This window comes from Haliaeetus albicilla, chromosome 11 (assembly GCF_947461875.1).
Source record: "Haliaeetus albicilla chromosome 11, bHalAlb1.1, whole genome shotgun sequence".
In the NCBI taxonomy this organism is placed as follows: domain Eukaryota; kingdom Metazoa; phylum Chordata; class Aves; order Accipitriformes; family Accipitridae; genus Haliaeetus; species Haliaeetus albicilla.
Genome location: NC_091493.1, coordinates 6474270 through 6496544, shown reverse-complemented (window position 1 = coordinate 6496544; position 22275 = coordinate 6474270). Strand labels below are relative to the sequence as shown.

At 59.5% G+C, this 22275-nt stretch overlaps 6 protein-coding genes across 9 annotated transcripts in view; 3 read left to right on the top strand and 3 right to left on the bottom strand.

Annotated features, from left to right (window-relative positions):
- TUBGCP2 (tubulin gamma complex component 2) overlaps positions 1-2477 on the bottom strand; it is a 37881-nt gene extending 35404 nt beyond the window's left edge. Inside the window, exons 1-2 of one of the 4 annotated variants that reach the window (XM_069795947.1) lie at positions 2442-2477; positions 393-563 (exon numbers count right to left, since the gene is read on the bottom strand). In XM_069795947.1, the coding sequence (XP_069652048.1) occupies positions 393-542 (150 nt within the window). In that variant the 5' untranslated portion in view covers positions 543-563; positions 2442-2477. The other 3 variants (XM_069795949.1, XM_069795950.1, XM_069795948.1) reach the window with 3 other exon arrangements.
- A 100-nt stretch (positions 2478-2577) lies between these two features.
- Positions 2578-7495, top strand: ZNF511 (zinc finger protein 511). The gene is made up of 6 exons (XM_069795946.1): positions 2578-2751; positions 2963-3036; positions 3984-4185; positions 4344-4468; positions 5392-5577; positions 7075-7495. Exons 1-6 carry the CDS (start codon positions 2578-2580, stop codon positions 7142-7144), a joined length of 831 nt encoding a protein of 276 aa, XP_069652047.1. The 3' UTR covers positions 7145-7495.
- Positions 7496-12218: 4723 nt separating this feature from the next.
- Positions 12219-14592, top strand: LOC138687688 (proline-rich acidic protein 1-like). Its single transcript, XM_069795943.1, has 4 exons — positions 12219-13129; positions 13363-13441; positions 13557-13615; positions 14088-14592. Exons 1-4 carry the CDS (start codon positions 13122-13124, stop codon positions 14350-14352), a joined length of 411 nt encoding a protein of 136 aa, XP_069652044.1. The 5' UTR covers positions 12219-13121; the 3' UTR covers positions 14353-14592.
- Positions 14593-14833: 241 nt separating this feature from the next.
- ECHS1 (enoyl-CoA hydratase, short chain 1) lies at positions 14834-17067 on the bottom strand. The gene is made up of 8 exons (XM_069795942.1): positions 16906-17067; positions 16147-16344; positions 15945-16072; positions 15756-15855; positions 15544-15648; positions 15339-15458; positions 15183-15250; positions 14834-15095 (listed from the first exon to the last, which is right to left on the bottom strand). Exons 1-8 carry the CDS (start codon positions 17018-17020, stop codon positions 15030-15032), a joined length of 900 nt encoding a protein of 299 aa, XP_069652043.1. The 5' UTR covers positions 17021-17067; the 3' UTR covers positions 14834-15029.
- A 64-nt stretch (positions 17068-17131) lies between these two features.
- SPRN (shadow of prion protein) lies at positions 17132-18782 on the top strand. The gene is made up of 2 exons (XM_069795945.1): positions 17132-17386; positions 18037-18782. Exon 2 carries the CDS (start codon positions 18055-18057, stop codon positions 18445-18447), a length of 393 nt encoding a protein of 130 aa, XP_069652046.1. The 5' UTR covers positions 17132-17386; positions 18037-18054; the 3' UTR covers positions 18448-18782.
- Positions 18783-19108: 326 nt separating this feature from the next.
- Positions 19109-22087, bottom strand: MTG1 (mitochondrial ribosome associated GTPase 1). Its single transcript, XM_069795941.1, has 11 exons — positions 21867-22087; positions 21732-21795; positions 21386-21491; positions 21199-21279; positions 20855-20911; positions 20554-20644; positions 20380-20441; positions 20031-20127; positions 19731-19812; positions 19479-19591; positions 19109-19358 (listed from the first exon to the last, which is right to left on the bottom strand). The coding sequence occupies exons 1-11, from the start codon at positions 22000-22002 to the stop codon at positions 19261-19263; spliced, it is 987 nt and encodes a 328-aa protein (XP_069652042.1). The 5' UTR covers positions 22003-22087; the 3' UTR covers positions 19109-19260.
- Positions 22088-22275: the final 188 nt, after the last annotated feature.

The window sequence follows — 22275 nt, the reverse complement described above, 5'->3', positions numbered from 1 at the left end:
TAATCTTTCTACTTTATATCCTAAATTGAGATTCCAGATCAGATTACCCCATCTTTTTTACCAATGCCAATATGATTTTACTGTTATTCTCAGAAAAACTTGGGACAGCCACTACCCCTCCCAACATGGGTCCAGCTCCGCACCCACAGAAGTCAAGTAATCTCACAGAAAAGTAGAGTAAGGAAAAGGTATTTCACATCATTAGCCAAGAGAAATCATTCTGAGGAATGTTCATCCTGAATTTCATCTTGGGGCAGACTGTGCTCTCAGAGCTGATGGAACCTCTATCAACGACTGCAAAGGAAGCATGCCGCCTCAGGAGTCCTGCCAGTCCCCCCATAAGGTCTGAAACGCATCTATCTCAGCTGTGATTACAGTACATTGACGCTTACCTTTGCGCTGTGTGCAGAGACGGTCGTGGTAACGTAAGGTGTTCGATTCTTTTGCAGTAGATCGATGTAGACTTCAGCTCCTTCCCCACCATGAACGCGCAGCAGGCTGAGCAACTCATTGACATCATGGTGAATGCGGAACTCGCTCATACTCCCACCTGAGGCTACAAGCTCCACGAGACGCAGAAACAAAGGCAGTAAGTTATTATTTTGCTGCTGCAAATGAAAACATACCTGCACAAACAACATTTCCCGACTACATTATGAGCCTGCAGGGTATGCTAAAATATTTCACTGGAACAAAGAAAAACATGTAAGGAGAGGAAGCAAGCAAAACAGATACTCATTATCGTGCCTGATTTAACTATACCGGTACAAACCCCACCTTAAATGTAGGTGAGCCAGCAGGATTTTTCAATCTCAAAATCACAGTGGCAGTGGAAAAGTTACTGAGTTGTCATTAAGAAGTGCTGGTTCGTGTACTGACAGACTGCAGACACAGCTGAAATTGTTGGCTTCAGCAGCCTGCCCATACTGCTGCTTCTGAAGTTATTCAAAAGCAGTTTTTCCAAGTTTGGGGGTCTTTATGTTCTACTGCCCATTTTATTAGCGGACAAGCACCAAATTCTGCAAAGCTACTTCTGACAACCGCAGAAGTAAGAGTCTGAATGAGACATCATGCAAGTACGGAGTTTAATATGACACCCTGTACAGACACAGAATATCAACCATATGGACACACTTTTGGTTTGCCAGAACCATTGAATCATATAGGCTCGAACAGATCTCTGCAAGCCTCGGTCCAACTCTGCACCCAAAACTGAGTCAAATTAGAGCAGGCTGTGCAGGGCCTTGTCCAGTCCAAGCTTAAATATCTCTAAAGATCCAGATTCCTCCACCACTCGGGGCCCTGATCCTCATATGGATGCCGTTGGATCTCCCTTTGCCTCCTCATCTCCGGCCGAGCAAGCCCTCAGCCTCTCCCTGCATGCCCTGGTCTCCCCCCACCATCACCAGGGCCTCCCCAGGCTCACTCCTGCTTGTTTATAATTCTCTCACAAGGAAGCCCCCAGACTGGCCAGAGTGTTTTGGCTGGGGTATCATGAATGAGGTGTTCCCTCTCCTTTACCTGCTGGCTACGTCCCTGCTAACACAGGTGAGAACCGGCCTTTGCTGCCACAAGGGCACAGCACTGGTCCTATCTACCCTGCTACCCTAGACCTTTAGGTCCCGTTTCACACAGGTGCGCTCCTGACAGCTATCACCCAGCCTCTGCCGTCATTTGGGTTATTGTGTCCCCAAAGACTCGGCATTTGCATTTTTCCGATTCCTTAAGGTCTCTGTGAGCCCACCTCTCCAGCCTGTCAAGGTCCCTATGAGCAGTTACCAGAACCCCCAGCCCACACATCCCTCAACCCTACTGTGGGACGAGTGAACTTGACAAAAGCCATCCCTCCTGTCACCCCGGCTGCCAAATGTCACACGTCACCAGCCCCAGCAGCGAGGATCAGCACCAGTAACAACCTCCAGTTCCCCCGTGGGCTGCTGAAGCGACCGGGGGTCAAGAGCATAAGGAATGAGGAGAGGCTGAGGGAGCTGGGCGTGCTCAGTCGGACCCAACGGCATCTCCCCCTGCCCAGAGGGGTCCCGGTGGGGCCGGACTCTGCTCAGAGGGGCACAGCGAGGGCCCCAGAGGCACGGGCACGGCTGCAGCACGGGAAGCCCCGTCCGGCCCCAAGGAAACAGCCCGTCCCCGTGCGAGCGGGGCGTCCCGGGGACGGTGCCCTGAGCAGTGGGGGATCCCCATCCCCGGGGATGCCCCGACTCGCCGGGACTCGGCCCCCAGCGACCCTCTGCAGCTGTGGCGCTGGCCCTGCCGGGAGCGGGATCGGGCCGAAGACCCCCCCGCCCGGGTGCCGCGGCGGATCCCTCTCCTTCCCGGCCGCTTCCCGCCCCGGCTCGCCCGGAGAGGAGTCCCGGGGGTCCGCGCCTCCTCCGGCCCCCGCGGCGGCTCCGGGCAGCGCCTCAGCCCCATCCGTCCCTACTTACCCGCCCGGAAGTGCCCGCCGGAGGCGCCCGGAAGTGCCCACCCGGAAGCGCGGGCCGCGCGTGCGCACCCCCCGGGCCGGCTCTCGGGGGCGCGCCCCGCGCATGCGCACTCCGCCCTAGCCCCGCTTCCGGCGCCATGCTGCCGCTGCGGCTGCCGCTGCCGCCCGGGCTGCGCCGCCGCCTGCGGGAAGGGCCGCCCTCCCCGGCCCCCGCCCCGCCGCCCTTCGCCCCGCCGCCGCCCCCGCCCCCGCCGCCCTTCACCTTCGCCCCCCGCCGCCTCCGCCTCGGCCCTCACCACCCGCTCTTCGAGGTGAGGGGCTGCCTCCCCGCGCCGGGCGAGCCCCTCGGGGCTGGGCCTCCGGGCCCGGTCTGTGTGGAAAACGGCGGCCGTGCTCCCTCAGAGCACTCCCCCCTTCCCCGTATCCCCACCCCGTGTCTCTTCCAGCGCGGGCCCCGCCGCGGCCTGTCTCTGTGGAGGAGAAGGCTTGCCTGCCCACGGCCTCTCTCTCCTCCTCTCCTAGGATGGGGACGTTCACAGGCACCTCTACCTCCAGGGTGTCCTCACCAGCCTCGCGGAGGTGGCGGAGAGACCCAAGTAAGTGAGGCAGGGCCCGCACGCCGCCCCGGTGTCACGACGGCAGCAGGGATGCCTCTTGGTTAATATGTCCCTTTGTTACGATGGCATGTGGCAGCACTGGTACGAACCCTGCCTGCTCGCCTGGCACTGAGTGCGAGGCTGGGATGGGTGCCGTTCCTCTCGTCCGTGGACTTTAGAGGCCGAGGAGGAGACCTAAGTTAAAAGGGGGAAGACACAGACGCATTGCAAAGCAGTTTGAAAAGGAAGATGGGGTGATAGAGTTTGCAAACCTCAACGTCCTGCTGAAAAGGTCAAAAATTGGTATTTTGTGCTGCAGTTGGCTGTCTAAGTACTGCCTTCTTGTGCTTTCTGGATGTGACGTCATCTCACTGAGAATTCCCCATAAACAGATAGAGCATCTATGGTATGTCTGAAAATGGGGATGTAGCTAAACGAGAGGATTTAAGTGGCAGGTTATTATGTACCCAGTTGAAATGGTGGGAGAGCTGTGTGGTACAGACCGACCCAATTACGAAGGCTAAGTCTGGGGGAGAATCTTTGTCTAGCTTTAAAACCTGCTCTTGTATATAAAATTGAGCAAGTACTTTGAGGATTGCATGAGGTTATCCTACAGGTGTCTGTCAAACAGCGTTGCCACAAAGTTTTAATCCACAGCTTCAATTTAAGGTCAAAACAGCTTATTTCTCACATGGCTGCTTGTTGGGTATTCTTAATTGAAGCAGTGCTTCACAGAACGATAATATATATACCACGCTCAAGCCATAATGGCAAGTAAGAGTTTCCAACTGCCAGCACCATCGTAATCTTCATTCCATTGCACCTTGCATTTAATTTAAGTATTATTCACAAAAAATGCCATAAGTAAAGTCATCTAGAGGGATGTATGCAGCTTAAATTAAGGCTCTAATTAAATTAAAGTAATTGATGTCCTAATTTCCCTGCAGGGTGTCTGAATTCAGTTGCCACATCTCTGGGTGCTGCCAGGTCTTTGATACACTGGAGGGCTATGAGCACCACTACAACACGCTGCACAGGAACGTGTGCTCCTTCTGCAAGCGCTCCTTTCCGTCGGGGCATCTCTTGGATATTCACATCCTGGAGTGGCATGACTCGCTCTTCCAGATAATGGCTGAGAAGCAAAACATGGTGAGTCGCCGTGCCCAGCCCTTCACTCGTGGTTGGTGTGCACGGCATGGACTGGCACCCTTTGAGACTGACCGTTTGGGGAGGGCACCCGTCTCCCCCACTGGCACCACTTGCCTTTTCCAGTTACATCTTTTTTTTTTTTTTTCCCTGCCTTTCAGTACAAGTGTTTGGTAGAAGGCTGTGCAGAGAAGTTCAAGAGCAGCAAGGACAGAAAGGATCACTTGATCACTGTTCACCTTTATCCTGCTGACTTTCGGTTTGATAGACCGAAGAAAGTGAAAAGGTAACTGCAGAACTGCAATAGCACAACTGGTTTTCCCCTGTAGAGGTGATGTTGTACTTCTCTGCTGTCGTGCTCCCTTTGTAGAGTAAGCAAGTTTATATCTGAAGGGGCTCAGAAATGGTGTTTGCTGCTGCTTGTAAGAACAGGTAAACTTGCAAGTCTTTCTGTGGCAATGTTTTACTTTATCTTAATGTTGAAGTGCTTCTTATTTCTCTCCCCGTGTGGCTCTAGGCTCTGCTCCCTTCGTGCCATGTCAAGCATAAATGCAAAGCCCAGCATCTCTGCATCACTTTGTGCACATTTCCTGCTTTGCTCTCCAACCCTTTCCCATATTCCCATTCCCCAAAAGCACAAGTAGAGCAGAGGGAGGCTTTATAAGTTTGGTGAATGGCTTTCTCAGCTGGCCACTCACTTCAAGCATCTCTTTCACCACAGGAATTAATACAAAGGCTGATGTTGTTTAACACCTTCATCAGAGGTCTGGCTGAGGGGATGGAGAGAAAACTTCTTGCCTGGCAGGGTGGTGTAGCCCTGGGATGGGTGCCCAAAGGGACAGGGGACTGGCTCTGTGGAGTCTTTAAAGCTTGCTTGGGTAGCCTGGTGTGAACCCTCTAGTCCAAACCTCTGAGTCCATTGAATGGGTTACACTTTATGGACTGAAGAAAAGAACCTGGGCACAAAGCTGGGTACTATAATGCAGCAACCCTGAATACTTAAGTAGAAACTCATACAAGGCTATCATGCAGCTCTCCAGCAGCCTTTTGGCTGCTGCCAGTGGTTTGCGCAGCCAAATCTCTGTGCCTCCGTGCAGTAACTCACTGAAGCTGGACTTGACCTGTTTCACCATGAAATACTTTTCACTCCCTTGGCTCTGGGCTTACATGGCAGCTACTGAGAAAGGGTGTAAAATTTTGTCTCTGCAGTGGCCCCAAGCACGTGAGCTCTCCCACGAAGCAGGGTGCCAGCATGCCGATGGATGTGAGTGTGGAGATGTCGGAGCAATTCCAAGTGGACCCCATGGAAATAGGGCCCAGTGAGAACACGGAGATCCCTCAGCCTGCTGCCAGCCCCAGCTCCTCAGTGCCAGAGAAACGACTCTATAAATCCAGGTCTATACTGTTGGCCTCCACAGGCAAAAATTTCTGGGGCTGGGACCATATCATCTTAATTGCATTTTGCAGTGCTTACTGCAGCACAGGTCAGGGTGTTTCTGTGTTGAAGATAAAGAGGTAGGGTTTCCCTGTATGTTTTAAAAGCCATTTTTTAAAGAGGAAAGCATAACGAAGCACAGAGCATGCATATGCTGTGAAAATGTGTCAACAAGTTTTTGTTAGTCTGTGCGCCTGTGATCTCTTCCCAGGGTGTTGCAGAACAGCGTGGGTCTGAAGACCCCTTAAGAAAAAGGACTCTGTCCTAGAAATACTCGAACAAGTTTCGTTCCTGCTTTATAATACTTTCCCATCTTAGCTGACTCAGGGCTGAGCTGGTGCGTTTCACTGTAGCTGTCCATGTTCTCCCATGCAGTCGCAGGACAAGGCACAACTAAAGCAGGTGAACATCCTGCTCTGAATCTTAGGTTTTGTGAGGCCAGAGCAGCATTGCTGTTTTTTCTGTTTGTTTTTTTAATTAAAATTTTTACGAAAAGTTGAAACCGAATTGCCTAATGCTGGCTTGACTTTTGAAATCCCCCTCCTCATGTGCTATAAAACGTGTATGAGACACAAGGTAGCCATCAAAAGGTCACCACCCTATTCCCAGCACCAGGATCAGTGTCATTTTATTCATCATTTTAATCGTCTCTTAGCATAAAGGTTAATAGGGTTTTGCCTGAACTATTCCAGTTAGCACAGGGATTCCTGTGGTTTGAGTTTGCCGCATCTGTGACATGCTGGCAGTCTGGAAGCAGCACGATGAGCCCACAATGGAGCACTGTGCAGGGAAACCCGCTTCTCGCCTCAGCTCCCTCTCACTTTCACTGGCATCAGCTCTGCCTCTCTAAAATGAGATGAGTGTTGCTGTTTCAGGGCTTTCTAACGATTTGTGGAGTCTGAAAGCACTCGCAACACGCTACAGCCAGTTGGGTCTGCTTTTGTACGTTGTCGTCTGCCTGACAAAATCCTGTCCCTAAGTGGCTGCCACGGTGACATTTTAAACTTCACTGCTTTGTCCAGCATAACAGCTTATAAACCAGAAAGAAACTCCCTTGAATTCGATGAATTTGATACTGCGGGTCAAAAGGAGAGTTTGCCACTGAAAGGCCACGCTTTTACTGCTGCTTCTGCTCTCCTGCTCTTCACCATCATGTGCTTCCACAAAAAAACACTGCAACTGCGCAATGGCATATCACGTTTTGTAACACCTTACACATGGTTGTAAAGAGAGGAGAGGCCTCCAGAACATAAATGAAATGTGCAGAATAAATGGGAAAGCAGACCAGTATTTCACCCATTTTTTAAGTGCACTTTGATGATTTAGATGTCCTGCTCCCCCGATACCTTGCTCTGCCCGCTCTAGGAGCTTGAAATACTGCACAAGGCATAAAGTGTCCTGGTGATCCTGCAAGGGGTGGGCTGTTAATGTGTATTAAAGCGTGTCTCCCTTTCCAGGATCCCATCCACAATTTGCTTTGGTCAAGGTGCCACCCGAGGATTTAAAGGACCAAGGAAGAAAGTCTGAAGGTCAGCGCGCCAGATCCGTGCAAGATGAGAAGGTGCTGGCCGCTGCCGCTCGCAAACCTTAGCGATGGCAGCGTGGCCAAGCAGAGATATTTGCAGTTGCATGCGAGGGTCCAGCTCTGTACAGGGAAGGCAGAAGGGCGAAAATGGCGATTGTGCAGCAGCAGTTTGGCATACATCAATACCTTGGGAGGTGCTTTGCTACAGTCCCTCCGTGTCTCTGTACCACCTCCCTTTGGCAGCATTTCAGAGCCGACCCATGCTTATGTTTATCCTTCCTGAGACAACACTCTCACTTCTGATCCCCTCTGAAATCCAACCATGAATAAACTCGTCTGCATCTGTGCTGTGAGTTTTTATGTCTCATTGGTGCCAGGACCACTCTGGGCAGCTATGGCTATCTGAGCTTGCAAATGGCGAATGCTGTTCTGAAACTCCAGGCAGCTGTGGGGATCACACAGGCCTTGTGAAAAACTTGCAAGGAATTACTGCCAAAAATGCAGCCAGGATAACACTGAGCAAAATAATACACCGTGCATCCCCCCTCAGGCTCCTCAGCTGGCCTGGGGGCAGGGTGTCACGCTTCCCTGCCAGCCCTGCTTACACAGGGGAGAATCAAAATAAAATCCAGGGGAAGAGTGGTGTAGATTACAACAATTAATTTCATTCTTTAATTTCATTCTTCCATTTTCTCACAGTGTTTTTAAAAGCTCCCAGCAAGGACAGCCCTTAGGACAGCACACAGACACGGGGCAGGTTGAATTCCCCATCAGTTGCTCGCAGAAAGAGTTTCGGACTGCGGCGGAGCACTGCGATGTGGAGGTGAGAGGAAATCAGCTGCTGGAGCTGAGACTACACAGGATTATTGTTTGGGTTTTTTGTATTTTGGGGGGAAAAATAGATTCAAGGAATTCCAAGACAAAATCTGCTGACTGTACGGAAGCTGGAACCAGTAACAAAAAGAAAAAAGAAAACAGAAAAAAAAGCATTGGTCCTTAATTCTGACCTTCTCCACCTTGCTGAAGTCTGCTTCACTCCCTGGTACTTGCTCTGAAACCCACGCAAAAGGTTTGCTGGGGCCAGGGAAAGCATTCTGGTGCCTTGTGTCTCATTTCCACGGGGAATTAAAGTGACTTCCAACTAGGTGAATAAATAAAAGGAATTTTTACAACATAGCTTTGTAGAGAATTTAAATGCTTTTTTGAAGCCCAGGCAGAGTCAGATGCAAAGAATGAACCTCTCTTTGCTGCAAATGCCCCCAAAATCAGGTTGAGATGGAGGTTATTTTTCGTCTCGTCTTGCCCTTCCTTTTCAGTCTCATCCTGCCAGTAGAAAAGATTGATTGGAAACGCAGCTCAGCTTCCTGCCAGCAGGTCTTGGGGTCCTGTTGAGCCATGACACTTACAAAATTGTCCGTAAAGGGTAAAAAAGAGGTTGCTGGAATGGCGTTTATCCAAGAAGCTTAGGACCTATAATTTCTTTTTTTCCCTTCCCCCTCTCTGGGAGGAACAAAGGATAAGAGGGCTTTGAAAAATCCTTGCAAATAGGAGCAGGGAATGACGCTTACAGAGACGTAGGAGATTTCCCTGTGAGTTTTAAAATGCTTCACTCTTGTTTAAAACTCAGCCAGCTTGTCCGGCCTTAATCCTTGCTGCTCAGCCTCTGGAGAGAGCCCTCTCCGGCTGGCAAACCCTCCGGCCAGTATCGCTGCCACCAGAGAAGGATAGAGGGAGGACAGAGGGAGGTCCAGGTGGGGAAGTGGGGAGAGGGCAGCAGCCGGCCAGAGCACACAGCTGCCCACGCAGACACCCATGTGCACACACCCCTCCGCCCCGTACCCACCCCCTGTGCACGCACACAGCCCCCCACCCCTGTACCCCCGTGCACACCTGTACAGACACCCAGTAACCGCAGTCCCATGCGCAGCCCCCCCCAAACCTTCCTGCACACGCCCCTGTACCCACACTCCCCTGCACACACTACCGCTCCCCTTTGCCCACCCACGCACATCCCCCCACACACACCTCCGCACCCCTGCTCCGTGCATAGCCCTCACCCCAGCAGGCTGCTGGTGCCCCAGCGATGGGCCATGGTACAGACCAGGGAAGACCAGGCTCTGTCACCACCTCCGTGGCCACCACCTTGGTGGCTGCCCAGGGACATCGATCAGCAGGGACCAACAATGAACAAAAAATCACTTTCCAATGCTGGAAGCCCCTAATAAGGCTTTTTTTCCCCCCACTGGAATAACTGGAAATTTGAAGCAGGCACTACATTGCTGGAGGTGCCTGCAAGGCTTTGGCACATGATGGTACAAAGATCACGCAGAAGTAGCCCAATCTGCTCTCCCTTATCTGTTTAGGTCCTAAGTTTCCACCTGGAAATTCCTTCCTTCCTTTTTCCCAGACTCCAGGTCTCTGAGCGTCTGCCCTTGCTATTAAAAAAATAAATAAAAATTGCAATTAACAGCCTCAGGGCTCATGACTAGCTCTCTTCTGGGTTACCAACTTTTTCCAGAGTCCATGGGCAAGTCTTTCCCAGCTGGCCAGTGGCTTTCAAAAATCCTTATTTCAAGCCCAAACTTGAATTTCCCTTTTTTTTTTTTCTTTTTTCCTTGTGGGATTTGCCATAAGCAAAATTTTCTGGCCCCTTGCATATTTGTGTGGGTAGGAGCAGGTGGGGTTACCCAGCAGAGGCCATCAGAAGGACACACACTGGTCGGATGTACACACCAGCAAACAACCGTGTGCAAGCAAATGCAAGCACAGACCAGGACTCGGGAAGCACAAGTGCACACACCCTGGTGTGATCCATGCACGTGTAGAAGCACGCAGAGCAGGTGCACGTGCTACGCACGCATTTGCAGACAAGCACATACATGGCCCAAGATGCACACGAACATGATACATGTGTATGGCACATACCTGCACATGCAGCACACATGGATGTGTTCAAACGTGGGGCATGCAATGCAAGCACAGCAAACGCATGAAGTGTGGTACACACCTGCACACGTGCATGTGCAAGCACACAGCCCACAGGCATGTGTACATACAGCAAATGTGCACAGCACGTGCGTGCACATATAGACGTGCAACGCGGATGGCACAGGCATGCACACGTCAGGCACAGGTACAGTGTGCACACAGCATGCATGTGTGTGCAACAAAGTGTGCACTTGCAGGCACAGACAAGCAGGCAGATCAATTGCATGCACATAACGCAGAGATCAGCTGCACGCACAGAGCGTACAAGCCTGCACACCCCTGCACCCCTTCCCCAGGCAATCAGTGTTCACCCCGCTTTGAGCACAGAGCATCCCACTGCCCTGTGGCCAAGGAAAGCTAACAGGGATGAAGTGTGCAAACTGGGCTGGCCTTCAGTTTATTTTACTGAAGGATGAACAATAATACCAAATCCTCCAGTAAAACTCCGCTCCCTCATCGCATTACAATCTATAATGTGAATGAATATATATATATTAACAAAATCAATACACTTTCACAGTATAAAACTGATATAGGTAGGAAAGGGAATTTTTATAACACATGCAGTGTGTCCCAGAGCGTGTCCCCAGCTTCTCCCTTGCGCACATCCATAAGCAAAGCACCACTCGGGTCCTCCAGCATCTGGATGGCAGAGCTGCTGCTGGGAGCTTGCCTTCACCCGGCCCTGCGTGAAAACAGGGTCCCCTAGGTGAAATGGGGAGATATGGTGTGGTGGGTTGACCCTGGTTGGATGCCAGGTGCCCACCAAAGCCGCTCTATCACTCCCCCTCCTCAGCTGGACGGGGGGGAGAAAATATAACAAAAGGCTCGTGGGTCAAGATAAGGACAGTTTAATAAAGTGATAGCAAAGGTTGCGTGCGCGAAAGCAAAGAAAAAAAACCAAATGATGTTATTCTCTACTTCCCATCAGCAGGCGATGTCTAGCCACTTCTCGGGAAGCAGGGCTTCAGTACGCGTAGTGGTTGCTCCGGAAGACAAAATGCCCCCCCTCTTCCGTCTCCCTTTACTTAGCTTTTATATCTGAGCTGACGTCATATGGTATGGAATATCTGTTTGGTTAGTTTAGGTCAGCTGTCCTGGTTATGTCCCCTCCCAAGATCTTGCCCTGCCCCAGCCTGCCATTGGGGGGGGGGGGCAAAAATGTTGGAGAGACAGCCTTGATGCTGTGCCAGCATTGCCCAGCTGTAGCCAAAACACTGGTGTGCTATCAACACCTTTCTAGCTACTGATGCAGAGCACAGTGCTATGAGGGCTGCCATGGGGAGTATTAACTCCATCTCAGCCAGACCCAATACATATGGTTACACCGTAACACATCATGGCAGGGTCAGGGGAGCGGGGGGGAAGAGGCTTTGGACTCACACACACCTCCAAAGCTTATCTCTTATGCAAAGAAATGCATTGGGAAACAGGTTGGGGACTGAAAGCCCCCAAATCAGCCATTTTCCTCCTATTGTAGGAAAGATGAAGGCGCCCACGTGATGGAGGTGGACCCTGACATGCTGGACGTGGAGGAGAAGCAAGGGTAAGGGTTGTAGCCAACCTGGGGGAGCGCTCAACGCCACGGCGGGAGCAAGACTTTGGCACCTGCACCAACTGCAAAGTCAAAAGAGGTTCTGCCCTGCAGCACTCCCCACAGAGCAAAGGGGAGCAGCTCCATGCCAGAGGCCACCACCCTGCTGGAATATCTCCCAGGCCTCCTCATCCTCGTGGAAGCTGCTGGGGCTTTTGGGGTGTGGGATCAGGAACTCATCCCCGAGATCATCTGCTGGTGGGAGGACGCAGACCTGCCCACCCTGCAGCACCCAGTTTGGGGGTTGCAAGGGTTTTCCAAGCTTTGCTATGCAACCAGGAGAACTTCCAGCTACAGGAGCGTGGTTTAACATCACTGAGCTGCCAGGAATCCACGGGAGAGGTTCGAGCAGCCTGGGCCGTCGGAGAAGCCCCACAGCTGGCAAGGGAGCAGGCAGCGGAGGCAGGGATAGCCAAGGCGCTGGATGAGACTCCTCTCCTTTTGCTGGTTTTATTGAAGCTGACCTTGTTTGGCTGCATCACTGCTGAGCAAACGCCTATGCCCTGGCAGCCTTGCGAGAGATACCTGCCTGTACCAGCAGGTAGCCTCTTCAACCCCCTGCCCGCCTTGCCTGGACCACCTCCTCCATCCCTCCCTGGGCCTTCGGCACAAGCCATCTCCTTGGAGAGTCGTGTCACTGCAGCCGCCCCCCCTCCCCGTCGCGGTGTGATTTCAGAGGGCAAAGCCAGCTCTTCAGCTTCCGAGGAGTTAGAAAAGCTTGTGCTTTTCTAGAGGTCAAGGCCAGGTTGGACGGGGCTTTGAGCTGCCCATCTAGTGGGAAATGTCCCTGCCCAGGGCAAGGGGGTTGGACTGGATGGTCTTGCAAGGTCCCTTCCAATCCAAACCATTCTATGAACGAAAGGTGCCTCATCTTCCTCCCTTCTGACATCCACTGCTTGCAAGGGCCCAGTTGTGCTCTAATAAGCCTTTTTTTATGTCACGCAGCAAGACTGTGTGACTGTCAGCTCTGAGGAGGCTTTCAGCTGGTCCCTGCTTCTGCTTGCAGACTGCATTTAGTCACAGTTCATTTATTCAGAGCTCAGAAACGTGGACGTTTGCTTTATTGTCAAATATGGGGATTGCATGCACCCTGGTGCACGGGGGGGATGCAAACACCTGGGTGCATGGGGATCGCATACGCCCTGGTGCATGGGGCAGGGAGGAGCATGCGCCCCACCGCATGGGAGACCCACAAGCCCCAGTACACAAGGATTGCACGTACCCCAGGTGCACGGAGGGGATAATCCCATGCTGGGTTCCCTGAGCAGCACCAGTGGCACGACCCGACACCACCCAGCGCCACGCCAGACACGTAGGACGGGCAGCCCTGGGACCGGCCACACCTGCCAGCGGGCAAAGTGCGGGGCAAGGGCTGCGTGGCCCCGTGGAAGGCAGCCATGGAGCGGTACGTCCATGCCGGGCGCCGGTGGGCCGCGTTGGAGGGCATGGGGGGGCAGGGACTGCGGGCGCTGGGTGTCAAGGGGGAGCTGTGGGTGCAGGCACGGGCTACAGGCAGGGGCTGTGGGTGCAAGCGGGCACAGGCAGGAGCTGGGGCTGGAGGGTGGGCACAGTAAGCGCAGGCAGGCACCAGCCAACACGGCCACTGCCAACGGGGCTCCTCTGCCATCTCTCTGCCAGCCCGACAGCCGTGCGGCTCTGCGGCATCGCCCTCCTGCTGGGCGCTGCCCTCTCCCTGCCTGCAGCCAGCGGCAGCCAGGTGAGCCCCCCCACCCTCTGCCTCACCCTCCCACTGCCCTGTGTGATGAGTGGGCACAGGGAGACCCACGTGTGATCTGTGCCACCCCCCCACACACCTCTCTCTCTCCCTGCAGGCTCCGAGCAACACTGGGTGGAAGGACCTGGCTGCGGAGCAGGATTTGGCCAAGGAAATGTAAGAGGTGGCTGCACTCCCCCCACCTTCGGGTGTCTGCATCTGGCTTGTACAAACCAACAAAGCAACACCCCAAAACATAAAGCATTTCAGATGGGACTAGATTTCCCTCGTTGCTTTGTGCCCCCCCCCCCCCCAAATTAAGGGGCTCCCAGCTCCATCTTTCTCCCAAATCACCCAAACTCTCCAAGCATCAAGCCCCAGCTGGTTTCCCTTTACTAGTGCCAGTGGGGAGCTGCGGGTGCTGCAGCACTGATGTCCCAGACCCATCCTGCCTGTTTGCAGGATAAGCAGCTAAATTAGCCCATTTGCTCCCTGAAATCCTAACTGCAGCCTCCCGGGCAGGGGCGAGGGGGGAATCTCGCCAGGGTCCCTGCACCCTGATGGGGTGGGATTCCCCTGGGGCAGGGGGATATTTAGTAACCCTGATGCACTGCAACCTTTCCTCGACCATTTTGCTCTCCTTTTCCAGCATCCTGGGCATACGAGCTGTGGAGCCGCCGGAGGAGGGCGAGATCTCCGAAGATGTGGAACCAGGTATAAAGGTCTTCTCCAGCAGCGCCTGGGCTCAGTGGGGCCCCCGCCAAGACCAGGTGGGACCAGAGGAGGACCGTGACCACCTCCACCACCCCCAGGATGATGCCAGGGAGGCCGATGGCCATGAGTCACCCTGGGTGCTGTCCCTGGGGGTGCAGAGTGGCCTGGAGGAGGACCGCGACCATTTACACCACAGCTGAGTGGAGTTGTGCCCAGGCTGCGAAATGAGGGGTGGGAGCTGCCCCTGGGGCTTCCCAAGGGGATTTGTCCCTCCCTTTCCCCCACCCTGGAGCCACCCCAATAAACCCGTTCCCCCCTCCACATCCTGGTGGGCTCCTTGCTGCTGCCAAAAACCTGTCGCTAAGTGCAGGGCCCCAAACTTTGGGGGATCCTCCTCCTTGGGGTCACTCCAAGACCCTGAGCAGGGTGAGGATGATGCCTCCGGGCAGGGGACTCAGCCCATCACCCCGGCCTCACTTCAGCCCAGATGGGGCTGAGGCCAGGCAAACTTAGCACATCGGTGTTGCGCCCAAGAAGGTGCCACAGGCTGTCCCCTCTCCAAGGGACACATGGACCTATTGCTCCAGCGTCAGAGAGCAGCATGATGGAGTTGGGGGGGGGTCTCAGTGAACCCCAACATTTCCCAGCTCAGGGGGGACCCCACAGCAAGGATGCCCTATGTTCCGGCAGCGCCAGAAAAACCTTTTAATAGTGATGGCAAAGGCGGTCCCCGCTGCTGGTTGTCTCACCCCAGGCAAGTATCGCTCGCCACTGGGTCCTGGACCCCTCCGCGGGGTGATGTCCTGGACCCCTCCACGGGGTGATGCAGGGGGCTGATGGGCAGCAGGTGGCCGTGGGGACCCACACCACCCTGGGCTTAGCTGTCGGTGAAGTTCGCTTTGCGCTTCTCCACAAACGCCGTCATCCCTTCCTTGCGGTCGCCCTGTGAGGAGCGGCGACGTGAGGCTGGGGGGGGGCTGCGGCAGCCCCGCTATCCCCACCTCGCAATGGAGCCGACCCCCCTACTCACGGTGGCGAAAGTGGCGTAAAAAAGCCGCTTCTCCGTCCTGGTCCCCTCCGCCAGCGTTGTCTCGAAGGCTGAGAGCAAGGGAGAAGTTGGGGAGACCCTGCTGCCTGGCCCCGCAGCCCCCCTGGGGGGGTTCCCGGTTGGCCCCCCAGCCCCTACCAGCATTGACCGACTCCTTTGCCATGGCGGCCACCAGCTTGGAGTTGCTGGCAATCTTCTCAGCGCAGGCGATGGCTGCGTCCAGCAGCTTCTCCACAGGGAAGACTTTGCTGACCAGACCTAGGATAGACGGTGGGAGGTGGGGGGGCAGGGGGATGACTCCCCGCCGGACCCCCGTGGAGCTGGGGCTAGCCCGTGCCCCTACCTGCCTCCTTCGCCTCCGCTGCCGAAATCCGGTCCCCGGTGAGGACCATCTCCATCGCCAGCGACTTCCCCACCGCCCTGGTCAACCTCTGTGTCCCTCCAGCACCTGGAGACAGTTGGGGAAGGGACAGGTCCAGAGCGGGACACCCGGGTGTCCCTGCTGTCCCCGCTCCGGCCGGCACGGATCCTCCTCAGTAGGTGGCCCCCGCTCACCTGGGATGGTCCCCAGCAGGATTTCAGGTTGCCCAAACTGCGCCTTCTCCCCGGCGTAGATGATGTCGCACATCATGGCCAGCTCACACCCGCCGCCCAGCTGGGACAGGGGAGGAAGAGGGGGGTCAGGGGGTGCTGGGGCCGAGCCGGGGTGTGGGGGGCTGGGGAGAGGTGGCAGGGGGGACTCACAGCGTAGCCGTTGACGGCGGCGATGATGGGTTTGCGGACGGTGGAGACCTTGTCCCAACCGGCGAGGAAGCTGCTGCTGTAGCACTCCTGGAAAGTTTTGTTCTGCATCTCCTTGATGTCGGCGCCAGCTGCAAAAGGCAACGGGGTGGGACACGGACGCGGACACCGACACGGACAGGTGGTGGCAGGCACCCTGCCCTACCTGCAAAGGCTTTTTGGCTGCCGGTGATGACGATGGCCCCCACCTGCGAGTCGTTCTCCAGGGCCTCCAGCGCCCGCCGCAGCTCCTCCATCAGCCCCTCGCAGAGGGCGTTCAGCGCCTGCGGCCGGTTCAGCTGGATCAGGCCCACGCTCTGCCGCGCCCCGGTCTTCTGCACCGCCAGGTACTGGAACGGGGCCCCTGCCCGCCGCCCCCCGGTCGACACCGCCCCGTTAGGCAACCGGCTGTCCACAACCCGGTGAGACACCCCCCACCCCCGCCGCCCTCCGGTGAGCCCCGGCCGCGCTATTTTAAGGCGACCTTCAGGGCAGCGGGCGCGTGCCAGCGGTCACCGGGAGCCAGCGGGACGTCACCCCCCGGGGGGGGGTGTCGGGACCGGAGCCCGTGAGGAGTTCCCGGTGCGGTCCTGACCCGGGCAGGCGCAGCCCGGTGACCACCCGGCGCCGGGCCGGCGCGCCGTGCTGGGACCGGGTGCGCGGTCCAGGGACCCCGTGCAAGGCGCTGGGCACACGGACGGTGCTGGGCCCCCGGTGCACGGTGCCGGGACCCCGGCAGGCAGTGTCAGAGCCCATACACGGTGCAGAGATCCGGTGCCAGGGCTCGGGCGGGGACCCGCCGCCCGGTGTTGGCGCCCCCGTGCGCGGGGCCAGGGCCCGGTGCCCGGAGGCGGGCCCGCGCCCGTTCCCCTTCGCCGGACGCCGCCGCCCCCCCCCCCCGTGCCCGCCCCGGTGCCCCGCTCACCGGCGCTGCAGGCCCGCGCCCCGAGGAGGGGGCGGGGCGGCGGCGGGAGGAGCGCGCGGCGGCGCGCGGCGGTAGCGGCGGCGGGGCGGAGGAGCGCGCGCAGCGAGGCGGCCATGGCGGCGAGCGGCAGCGAGGAGGCCCCGGCCCAGCCCCGCCCCCGGTGGACGCCCCGCCCCGCCCCGCGCCCATTGGCCGAGGCGGCCCCGCCCCACGGCGCGCCATCCCCATTCGCCACGGGGGCGAGGGTGTGCGCTTCTCTCCACCGCCTCCCGCGGCCGCACCCACCGCCACGAGCGGCCCCGCCCGGGCGCCGTGCCCCGCTCCCCCCCCCCCGCCCCTCCCTGCCGCTGCGCGGCCCCGACCGCGCAACCCCGCGCCTGGAGTTGGGGGGGGGGGCGCGGCGGCGGCGGGAGCGCGGCGGCGGGGAGGAGCGGAGCGAAGCGGAGCGGAGCGGAGGGAGCCAGCGGCAGCCCCGGGCCCGGTGAGCCCGGCCGGCGGGGGCGGCCGGCAGGGTGCCGGGGTGGGGGCGTGTGTGGGGCGGCCGCGAATGTGCCCCGCGGCCGTGCGCGTGCACGCGTGCGTGCTGCTGCGGGGGGGGAGGGGGAGGGCGTGTGGATGTGTGCGCGCGTGCACAGGCGTGCCCCAGGGACCTGCTTGCGTGCGCGTGAGCAGCGCGCCCGCGCGCAGGCACCCACGGGCTGCTGCGTTCGGCACAGCGGCGCGGGCGCGCAAGCCACGCAGCCGTGCCTGCGTGCGCAGCCGTGCGTGGGCGCGCACACGCGCGTGCAAGCTGCGCGGGGGCGCGCTCGGGAGCGCGCGCGTGCAAGCGCCGCGTGGCTGCGCCTGCGAGCGCCTGCGAGGCGGCACGCTTACGCAACCCGCGGGTTGCTGCACGTGCGGTGGCAGCGCGCGCACGAGCGACACACGCGCGCACACACGTGTGTGCAACCCACGCACCCGCGTGAGTAGCACACACGCGCGCAGCCCGGGCGCGCACACGCAGCTCACGCGCGGGGCGCGCACAGCCTCCTCCTGCCTGCGCCCGGGGCGGGCGGGCGAGGCCGTGCCGCGCACACGCGTGTGCGCGCCCCGCCGGGCCGCGGCTGAGCGCCGGGCTCTCCTTGTGCCCAGGTGCGGCCGAGCGGCGGGATGCGGCGGAGCGCGGCGGCGTGCTGGGCGCTGATGCTGCTGGCCGCCGCCTTCTGCGACGCGGTGGCCGGCAAGGGCGGGCGCGGTGGCGCCCGGGGGGCCGCCCGCGGCGGGGCCCGGGGGGCCGCCCGCGGCCGGGTGAAGGCGGCGGTGCCCCGTTACGGCTCGGCCGGGGCGGCCCTGCGGGTGGCGGGGGCGGCGGCGGCGGGAGCGGCGGCCGGCGTGGCGGCGGGGGCCGCCCTGCGCCGGGCCCGGCCGGCCGGCGAGCCGGCGGCGGGCGACGGCGGCGTCGAGTACCGCGATGGCAACTGGACCTCCGCCGCCCCGGCCTGGGACCCGCTGGGCTGGGCCGTGTCCTGGCTCTGGCCCCTGGCTGCCGTCCTCCGCCGCTGACGGTTTCGAGGGACCCGACCTCACCGTGCCCGGTGCAGCTACCGATGCCGCCAGGACCGGCCGCGCCGCCCCCCCCGCCCCCCGCCCCGGGGCCGAGCCCACCCCCGTGGGCTAGCGGCGGCTCCCAGGGCCGTGCCCACCCAGCGCCCGGCCTCACCCGGTCACCCGCCGCCAGCGGGGCAGGACCCCGCTGGAAGCCCCTCCGTCACCTTCCCCCCCCTCCACCCCGTGCCAAACCCCGCCGGCTCGGGCACCCCGTTGGCGCCGCTCCTCTGTACGGGGGTCTCGCAGCGTTCGGAGGACGAGGAGGCGGCAATAAAGCTGGGCGGAAAGCAGGTGTGGCTGGATGCGGGGCTTTGGGCTCGGGACAGGGACCTCGGGATGGCCACTGCCCCGGCACCCTGCCCATGGAGGTTTTATTTCAGGATGGAGGTCCCAGAGAAGGCCAAGACCGCAGCGAGGAAGCGGCTCCCCGGGGGGGGATTTTGTCCCGGCTGGAGGCAGCAGCCGGGCCCCTGGCCCTGCTGGGTGGGTGCCGCGCTCCCCACGGAGAGCACTGCCCTGCATGGTGACACCACGGGGCAGCCCCCCATGGTACAGCCTCACCACCCCTGGCTCCATGGGGATCCTGCACCCCCCAGCCCCTTGCGGCAGCCTGGGGTCCAAAACTGGGAGCTGCTTTAATCACACACCAGAGCTCCACGCCGAGGTGGCCCCAGCCCCGTGGGGGACTGGGGCATCTTGGGGGAGCAGCCAGGCCTTTACCCCCACGCGTGCGGCTGCGGGCAATGCCTCTCTCCCACAGGACAGGTCTCAGTCCAGCGTCACCCTGCCCAGGCGTCCCGCCCGGAAATCCCGCAGGAACTCGTAGGCAGCGGCTGGGTAGTTGAGCATTGTCACGTTGACATTCCCTGGAGACGGGGGCGGTGGGTATGTAAAGAGGCATCAGCGGAGCCTGGAGCTGCCCTAGGATCCCCAAAAGCCTGGCCCCCACGCCCCAGGCCGCAGAGATCCCCCCCCGGAGCACTCACCCGTGCCCGTCAGCACCTTCACCTTCTGCGTCCTGCCCTGGGCGAGGGCCACGCGCCTCAGCACGGGCTCGATGTTGTCGCAGGCCTCAGCCAGCCCGTAGCGCTGCACATACCTGCCGAAGGTGTGGGCTCACAGCCTGCTGGCATCACTTCTCCCCACCCGATTCCCCAGGGACAGCTTCTCCAGCACCCGCTTGGGACCACCGGCAGCAGATGCAGCCCCAGCCCTCTCCAGTTCCCCCACTGGCTCACCTGAACTGCTGGTTCTTGTTCAGGGCGTACAGGAGGTAGTCAGCCATGATGTCCTCCCCCACCAGGTGGTCACGGATGGCTCCTGGAAAAACGGGTCAAGCCCCAGCTCCCCTCATCCCTGCTCCCAGCCCTGGCCACCCCTCGTGCTGCCCACATACCACCCATGGGCACCCAGGCAGCGTGCACTGGCCTGGGGGGGCTGTGAGCAGCAGACTCCTGCCCCAGCCTCAGGTACCAGGCCCAGCCAGGGCTCAAAGCCACATTTGGGGAGTCCCCCCCTGGCCACAGCCTCCACCTCACCACACAGTGCCAGCTTCATGCCCGTCTCCACATCCCCCAGCTTCGGGGACAGCACGCCAGGCGTGTCCACCAGGTACATCAGGGGCTTCTCGCAGACCTGGGATGGGGGGAATCAGGGCAGTTAGGACGTGTGGCTCAGCAATTAGCACTGTGGAATCTGACATGGCTAACGAGCGAGGCATTGAGCTCTTTCATTAAGGTCTCGCTGGAAAGGGCGCCCAAGCAACTGTTTGAGATCAGCTCTGCGTGCCTTGAGGTTTTCCAGAAATGAGAAACCTCTCGCGGGCAAGAGGATGCAGGGAGGCAGAAGCCAGCACCCATGCAGCCAGCTGCGCCGTGGGGACGGTACCTGGATTCTGGTCAGCACCGCCTTGGTGATGCCCGGCTCGCCACCAACCGCGGTGGCTTTCCCTTCGGGGAAAGGAGAGATGCAGTCAGAGAAGGAAGCGACGCTCTGCCCCGCTGCCCGCTCCACAGCCGTGCTAGTGGCTCCTCCTTGAGCCCAGGCACCACGCAGAAATACCCTTTTTGAGGTGCAGCCTCCGCAGGGCATTGATGAGTGAGGACTTGCCCACGTTGGGCACGCCGATCACCAGGATGCTGTACTCGGTGCTCTGGAAGCGAGGAGGATGCAGGCAGGGAGCAGCTGGTTATTGGCCACCCACCCCAGGAGCGGCGGGCAGCCGCAACAGCGAAACAACCCAGCCTTTGCCGGCACTTCCAGCACGTGTGTGAGCGGCCTCATCCTTCCAGCTGGGGAAGGAGGTGACCTGCCGACGGCCACCCTGACTGCACACACTGGCAGTCTCGCTGCTGCGTCTCACCTCAGCCCTGTGGTATCGTGGACTGTTGCCCACCAGCTTGGCAACCAAGGGAACAATCTGCAGAGAAACACGGAGAAGGGCTGTAACTGTAGCACTGCACCCGCGCTGGCAGCAGCCACTTGCCTGGGGGGACACTGTGCCAGGAGGATGTGCAAAACAGGGGCCAAGCAAAGGATGGGTAAACAGCCTCGGGTAAGCTGGAAATGAAGATCGCTCTGGACAGCCAGCATCACCTCCTCACAGTGGGGCGCTGGGGCCACTCCCTGAGGCTGGGGGATCGGCGCATGGCCCTCAGCTGCCGACAGCAAGGAGCAAGGCTGGGCACGGGGCTGCTGGCCCATTACCTTCTTGACATTGCCATCACGCTGGCAGTCAGTGAAGACAACATGTGAGCATCCCTGCTGCTTCAGGTGCTCCAAGACTCTCTGAAAGGGACAGGCAGAGGCACTGCTGGCACCTGCCTGCGGCAACCTGTGGGGCCCCTGCCAGCCAGCCAGCCAGCCAGCCAGCCCGCTCTGCCCCGGCGCTCACCGGCTGCCGGCGGGGATCAGCCAGGTCCATCTTGTTCAGCACCAGGATGTGCGGGCGGATGCCCAATGCCTCCTGCAGCATGGGGTTACGGCCCGACAGCGGGATGTGGGCGCCGCTAAGGAGAGTGGCTGTGCGCTGGCGTGGGAGCAGGTACAGTTGGGCGGGGGGGGGGTGATGGGGCTGGTGTGGAGCTGGGAGAAGTGTAAGAGTACTGGGAAAAGGGGCGGCCTGGAGGGAGACGGGGCACGCAGCGGGGGGGGGACAAGGGACACACAAGTGCAGGGGGTGGGGTGCCGGCGTCGGGGAACACCCGCGGGGGGGATGAAGAGCCGTGCCGGAGGATATGCGAGCGTCGTGGACCTCGATGAGGCAGTCGGCGCGCCGCAGGGAGGCCCGCATCTGCCGCAGGCCTGCAACACAGCGCTGGGGTGAGCGGCGGCGGAATCGGGGGCCAGCCCCACCCCCCACTCCCATCTCTCACCTTTCGCCATGTGCCCCGGGAACCAGGAGGCCACATCGCGGCCGCCGAAATCGAAACGCTCCCGGAACCCGCCAAGCCCCGGTCCCGGTCCCGCCCCGGCCCCCGCCGCCCGCAGCGCTCCCGCCCACCCCCTCATAGCGGCGGCGCCCCTTCCTCTGCGTCACACCCGGCGCGACGCGCGGGGAGGCGGGGCCGGAGGCAGCTGTCGCGAGGGAGGGGCGGGGCGGGGGGCGAGGGACGACGTCGAGTGGGCGGGCCGACGGCGAGTGGGCGGGGCGTTGCCCTTAGCAGGCGTCGCTCCCGTCTCTTCCTGGGCGCCATGGCGGAGCCGCGGCCTACAGGGCCCGGGGGGCCTACGGGGGGCCCGACGGTGGGTCCTGGCGGCACGGGGGGTGCCGGGCGCCCCGCG

Excerpts from the sequence above, each read along its gene's own strand:
- ZNF511 (XM_069795946.1), top strand. The coding sequence starts at position 2,578 with ATGCTGCCGCTGCGGCTGCCGCTGCCGCCCGGGCTGCGCCGCCGCCTG. Across the intron at positions 2,752-2,962 it reads CTCACCACCCGCTCTTCGAG|GATGGGGACGTTCACAGGCA; the intron begins GTGAGGGGCTGC and ends CTCCTCTCCTAG. Across the intron at positions 3,037-3,983 it reads GAGGTGGCGGAGAGACCCAA|GGTGTCTGAATTCAGTTGCC; the intron begins GTAAGTGAGGCA and ends ATTTCCCTGCAG.
- LOC138687688 (XM_069795943.1), top strand. Across the intron at positions 13,442-13,556 it reads CTGCAGCCAGCGGCAGCCAG|GCTCCGAGCAACACTGGGTG; the intron begins GTGAGCCCCCCC and ends CTCTCCCTGCAG. Across the intron at positions 13,616-14,087 it reads CAGGATTTGGCCAAGGAAAT|CATCCTGGGCATACGAGCTG; the intron begins GTAAGAGGTGGC and ends CTCCTTTTCCAG.
- ECHS1 (XM_069795942.1), bottom strand. The coding sequence starts at position 17,020 with ATGGCCGCCTCGCTGCGCGCGCTCCTCCGCCCCGCCGCCGCTACCGCC. Across the intron at positions 15,459-15,543 it reads AGCGGAGGCGAAGGAGGCAG|GTCTGGTCAGCAAAGTCTTC; the intron begins GTAGGGGCACGG and ends CGTCTATCCTAG. Across the intron at positions 15,251-15,338 it reads AAAGGAGTCGGTCAATGCTG|CCTTCGAGACAACGCTGGCG; the intron begins GTAGGGGCTGGG and ends CCTTGCTCTCAG.
- SPRN (XM_069795945.1), top strand. The coding sequence starts at position 18,055 with ATGCGGCGGAGCGCGGCGGCGTGCTGGGCGCTGATGCTGCTGGCCGCC.
- MTG1 (XM_069795941.1), bottom strand. The coding sequence starts at position 22,002 with ATGAGGGGGTGGGCGGGAGCGCTGCGGGCGGCGGGGGCCGGGGCGGGA. Across the intron at positions 20,645-20,854 it reads CACGATACCACAGGGCTGAG|AGCACCGAGTACAGCATCCT; the intron begins GTGAGACGCAGC and ends CCTCGCTTCCAG. Across the intron at positions 20,128-20,379 it reads CGGTGCTGACCAGAATCCAG|GTCTGCGAGAAGCCCCTGAT; the intron begins GTACCGTCCCCA and ends CCCCCATCCCAG.